The sequence below is a fragment of the Sinocyclocheilus rhinocerous genome, unplaced genomic scaffold (assembly GCF_001515625.1).
Source record: "Sinocyclocheilus rhinocerous isolate Xijiao unplaced genomic scaffold, SAMN03320098_v1.1 scaffold617, whole genome shotgun sequence".
Lineage (NCBI taxonomy): Eukaryota > Metazoa > Chordata > Actinopteri > Cypriniformes > Cyprinidae > Sinocyclocheilus > Sinocyclocheilus rhinocerous.
Window position 1 is genome coordinate 182,259 of NW_015632743.1, and position 6,196 is coordinate 188,454.

The window sequence follows — 6,196 nt, forward strand, 5'->3', positions numbered from 1 at the left end:
TCACTTTCATTCATGAAGACAGGAAAAAAATGTCTCCTGGTGGAAAACAAAGACTTAAGATGAAAATGATATGACATTACCATTATATCCAGTAGATGGCAGCAGAGGATCACACATTAGCTCAGTTGCTATTTCAACTCCATAGTTTTTCTCACATCTTACTTTTGGATTTATCATAAAATGACTATGAAGTATAGCAAGTGCAGGAAGTCACAAAGTCTCATGTCATTTAAAAATAAATAAATAAATAAGCCCAGACACCAACAGCCTAGTATGATAAAAAAAAAAATTATACTTAACTAGTTAACTACAAGTTAAGTTAATTATTAATGGTATAATAATTAAATAATGCATTAAATATTTTGGCTTTTTTTTTATATTTAATTTATAAAAACTACATTTTTCAAACATTGCCTAAAAAAGGACACATCAAAAAAAGAGTGCTTTAACTTATTTTTACCTGTAGAAGCTGCTAAAGGCAACAGACTTGTTGCTGCTGTAGTTTTATTACTCTGAATTTACTCTGCATCACTTAAAGCACAGCTGTCTATCGGCTTGTCAGATAGTTCGTTCCGTCCATTGCTACAGTTATCACCATCAATCGCGGATCAATTTGGCGGATTCACTCGCGTAATTTTTTTACACTCGCATTTGTCATTCCTGAAACAGTATACATGGACGGTTTGGTTCTCTTACACTTTTCTGCAAACTGTGAATGAAGTAAAAACCGAGCAAAGGGCGCTTCCCTTAAAGCGTAACTGTCCGAGCTTACTCGCGCGGAAACTCCTGATATAATCGATAACTAACTATACAATGAATATCTTATTTACATCGTGTATGCTTTCTTTTTGTCTTGTGATAATAGGAAGATCTGTGAGTGTGTAGAACTACGCAAACTTGCGAAAACAAAAATTAGATCACAGGGGATTCTGACTAACCTACAGTAAACACCTCTGATTGGCCACTGCGTTCAACAGAGATGCCTGTGATTGGCTACAATACTCAACGCTGCAAAACACGTTGTAAATAGAAACTTTTGGTTTTGTAATTCGAAACCAGAGTGCGCACACAAAAACACACAGGAGCGTTTGAAAGCGGGTGACCAAAAAAAACCCAAACATTTTCTCATCGGATCGACACTAATCTCGTAGGTGACCTATTTTGATCCCAAAAAGGTGAACTTTCACCGAAAGGTGAGGAGTTTGCATCTATGAAGTATGCATTCAGCAAGGATGCATTAACTTGAACAAAAGTGACATTTATAATGTCACTAAAGACTTCTGTTTAAAAAAATTGCTGTTCTATTCATCAAATAATCCTAAAAAATGTTTCACAGTTTCCACAAAAACATTGACACATCGCAACTGTTTTCAACATTGATAATAATCAGAAATGTTTGTTGAGCAGCAAATCAGCATCTTACAATGATTTCTGAAGATCATGTGACACTGAAGACTGGAGTAATGATGCTGAAAATACAGCTGCGCATCACAGGAATAAATTACATTTTAACATATAATCAAATAGATAACAGTCATTTTAAATCGTAATAATATTCTACAGTATTACTGTTTTTGATCAAATAAATTCAGCCTTGGTGAGCAGAAGAGACTTCTTTCAAAAACAAAAAACTGTCTGACCCCAACCTTTTGAATGATACTGTACATAAAATAATCTTATGGACAAATAACCATGACTAACTAATTAAAAGATTTTTCTGTTGCATAGGAAGAGTAAGATTAGAGCATGTGGAGGGACACGGGCCACTTCTAGTTAACTAATTGATTCACAACACACTCAGAACGAGGACGGGCCGCTTTACTAACACTGAGAGCAGCTAAACACAGCAAACTCAAGAATCTCCCACATGCTGCTTGTCAATGAGAACTCCAGCTGTGCTCCACAAAATATTAGAATTTATAGTATTTTAGAAAACATATCTGCATTAGTCTCTAATATACTCATATTTTAAATAAAAATGTAATAAATTCAGCTGGTGACACATACATAGTGCTTATGCGAGCACTGTAACTCAACTGAATATTAGTCTTCCGACACATCATTGGACAGGCTCAATTAATATGCAGTCTATATTTACACACTGCTTGCCTGTGGCATCAATCTTAAAAAATGACGGATCAAAGCTGCATTTTGGAAAAATTTTCCTTTCAGTATGGTAACCAAGCAAGACATATCCAAGCGTCCCGTCTCAAATGCAGACTGTGTACCATGTGATTGCCTGGATTTATTTGATGGATATACTGCACTTCAAGAAACAGAAAATGATGCAAGAAAATTCAACGATATACTCATTTCCTCCCAAAACTTAAAACACAAAACTTGAACAACATAGTTTATTAGCATCCAGTCAATATGAAATCAAAGCTGGCCCTATCTTGTCCTGATACACATTCTTTATGATTCAACACTGCATGTTAAATAAATCACACTTAAAGCTCCTCGAATGTATTGTAAAAAGCCCTATACAAAACTAATGACTTACTTGCTTCTGTGCAACACAAATAGAAATTATATATAGTCTATATATATAACTTATATAGACAAGCTTTAGAAAGGACAAAATATGCACCTGACTTATGTGCTATATTCCACATATTCAGAAGAAAAATAATAATTATTCAGCTGATAGGAAGATTATACAGTAGAAGATTATTATTGAATTCAAGCCTGCTGTGTCTAAAGGTGACATTTTTAATGTAACATTCGTGAATTAAATCTGAGAGCTGCATTTGTTCTTTCCAGAGCTGACAGTATCTGACACTAAACCTTTCCTTTTGTGATTCACAAACGATACTCATAGAGGTTTGGAAAGATATGATGGATAATAAACAACACCTCGTGGTAATTCAGCATGTGCTAATGCCAAAAGCAATTCTTAATTAAATAAAGAACAAACAGGAGTGTGTTTTTGTTATTGTTACTGAAAGGCACTCACGTTAAATTTAATGATGTCGTAGATGAGATACCGCGGGACGGGCTGGCCGTTCACTTTGTCGACAATCATCTCCTGCAAAAAAAGACGGCGACGATAAGAAATGCAGATATAATGCCCACAAATCAAGCCTATAAAGATCAACATGATGTAACAATGTGATAAAAAAAAAATCAATATAAGATATTTAGCGTTAAAGCTCAAGCACAGACACAAATTAAAGAATAGTAAGTTAATACATGGGGTCCCCTAATGTCTGAGATCAATGAAATCTTTTCATTTAAACCTGTATATTAAAAGATTTAGGATTTTCAAACATTTCAAACAAAGGAATGTTTTGACTAATGGTGTGTTCACACCAGACGCGAAGCGAATATGCGCATCGCGTCACTCGCTCTAGATTACTCGCGGGATGTTTTTCGTGTCACTCGCGCGAATGAAAACAGCGCGATCAACCATGTTGTAGATAACTACAATCGCTGTTTTGAACCTGTTGTCAAAAAGTCCCAAATACAATGGAAAGCCAAACGCAGACGTGTCTGGGTTCACAGCACCATCCAGAGGAGGATGAATAACGTTAGGATCCTGTATTAATGTGTGTGTTACATTTTACTACTGTATATATACACTGATATTACTATTATTGATAGCAGCATCTCTGTAGCCATGCTAATAAAATACAACTACTACAACTGATTTTAATTGTTTTCTATGCTCCAGACCTATATAATAACAGACGGCTGCAATAATGCTCTCTTCTATTGTTTGATTCAACCAGACGTGCCTATAAGCTCTTCGCTGATTGGCTTGCGCGAGAACGCGTCAGGCGAATTTTCCGCTCGAGTTGAAATTTTTGAACTTGCGCGAAAGACGGGATTGAGGCGAATATCTCGCGTTCGCGGCAAACGCGTTGCACATTTCGCGTCATTCGCGTCTTTGCATTGACTTTGTATGTAATCTACTCGCGCGAATAATTAAATTCGCGTCTGGTGTGAACACACTGTAAGGCTGCAGAGAGTAGTGCTGGGCGGTATACCGGTTCATACCGAATACCGGTGTTAATATTTGTTGTTGGGCATTTTTCACTCGTGTTCTCCGATCTCTTGACCTTCAACATTTAAAGTCATTTTTTAACATTTTCATTCATTTCAAGTTTAAATTGAGCATTTTGGCATATATATTACTCTTAGGGTGGTCTGCACCAATAAAGACTGATCATGATTAAATCATGATTTATCTAATAATTAAAATAGCCAGGTTTGCCTTAAACCCTAATTTTAATCATGGTTTTAATTTTAAGATAAATCTAAATTAACTTTAAATTAATTAAGCTTAAACTTGAATCCTTTTGTTTTCACTCAGATTGAAATCTCAGTTAGCTTGCTGCTGCGGAGGATTAAATTACAAAACAAGTGGACATAACTGGACAATTAAAAGTGGCAGACTGAGCAAAGACAGACAGAGCAGGTGTTGTGACAGGGCTCCGAGATATATTTATATTTATAGCAAATAAATATGTCCATAAATGATTAAAAGGATGGATTAGGGGTCTCATCTCAGTGGCGGAGAGATTTAGCATGCATGGGAGTGAGACACACTGCGCTATAGGAACATGCAGGACAGCGGACAACGGTACACAATCATATTATATGTGCTCTTTCATCTTTTATACTACTGTTTTGTTCTGTGTTTTAATGTTACAAGATGCTGCGACACTTCTCAGCCTGTTTGATCAGTCCGGTAAACTAACAATTTTTCTATGTAGTTATTTATAGCGTTTTTATATTCTACACTACCATTTAAATGTTTGGGGTCAGTAAGATTTTCTTTTTTGAAAGAAATGTTTCTTGAGCAGCAAATCAGCATATCAGACTGATTTCTGAAGGATCATGTGACACTGAAGACTGGAGTAATGATGCTGATGATGCTGAAAATACAGCTTTGCATCACAGGAATAAATTACAGTTTAACATATATTCACACAGAAATCGGTTATTTTAAATTGTAATAATATCACAATATTACAGTTTTTACTGTATTTTCCTTTAAATAAATGTAGCCTTAGAGAACAAAAGAGACTTCTTTCAAAAACATAAAAACATCTTACAGACCCAGTGCTAAGGATTTTTTTCGGGACAGTGGTTCAAATTTTTACTTGCCCCGCCAACATTTTCACTGGCCCTGCCAAGTGGGAAAAAAAACAAAAAACGAATTGTTGTTTTTGACCCATGCTATATAGTATTCTAATAAATAAGCTTGTATGACACCAACATTTTAGACGCCAGTTAAATTTTACAATTCTTGATTCCAATTTCAATACCACAGCAAAAGAGACACTAAGGGCCCTATCATACACTTGGCACAATGTTTTTTGCTAGTTTCAGCCCGACAGTTACAATTTTCACGTCCTGCGCCACATTGTTTAAATAGTAAATGCATTTGCGCCATTACTGGTCTGAAAATGAGGTGTGTTCAGGCGCATTGCTGGCGCGTTGCTATTTTGAGGCAACTGGCATAGACTGTGCCATTGACCAACTGAAACCTGGTCTAAAGTCTGGTGCAATATATTTTTTTTTGTTATTTAAAGAGCGTGTTAGTAATATGCGCCGATAGGCGGGTGAACAACGCGTGTACACTCTGCTTATTACACACACACAGGGATGCGCAGCAGCACACAAACATTTTTAAAAATTAAAAATTAAAGGACTAAAATGTAAAATATTATTATTGTGTACATAAATATAAAAATGCCTACATGTCATAATGGATAGTCATTGCATGTATCAGAATTACGCGCACAAGCAGATCCGTTTCCTCGCTAGAGAAGCGTTCAGTTTTTCCGCTTGTAAATTCCGCCGTGTAAATAGCAAATATATCGGCGCGAGCGCAACTGGCTCTTAAAGGGAATGGGAGATGAGACTGATTGGTTTATGGCACGTTACAGCCAAAACACACCCATGACTCATTAAGAGAATAGGGACAACCCTTTTAGACCGAGCGCCGGGCGCGCCGACCATTTTTCCCGTCCTTAAACTAGCAAAAGTGGATTCGGACACGCCCTAAGTGCACTTGTGCCGTGCGCTTTAGACCATGTGTTTAGATCGTTAATCCCGCCCGCCGCCGCTCACTCTAGCCCGCCGTGTGTTTCGTTGTGAAAGCAAAACTACTTTGTTTGGCCTTCCAAAAGAGGACACGACTAGAAATCAGTGGTTAAGTTTTATTTACAACACTGTTCCAGAACAC

The 6,196-nt window shown here is 36.7% G+C and overlaps 1 protein-coding gene across 1 annotated transcript in view; it reads right to left on the reverse strand.

Annotated features, from left to right (window-relative positions):
- LOC107742988 (mRNA-capping enzyme) overlaps positions 1-6,196 on the reverse strand; it is a 119,045-nt gene that overhangs the window by 72,667 nt on the left and 40,182 nt on the right. The window contains exon 10 of the mRNA XM_016556081.1: positions 2,957-3,028. Within this exon, the coding sequence (XP_016411567.1) occupies positions 2,957-3,028 (72 nt within the window). The remainder of the gene's footprint in view (positions 1-2,956; positions 3,029-6,196) is intronic.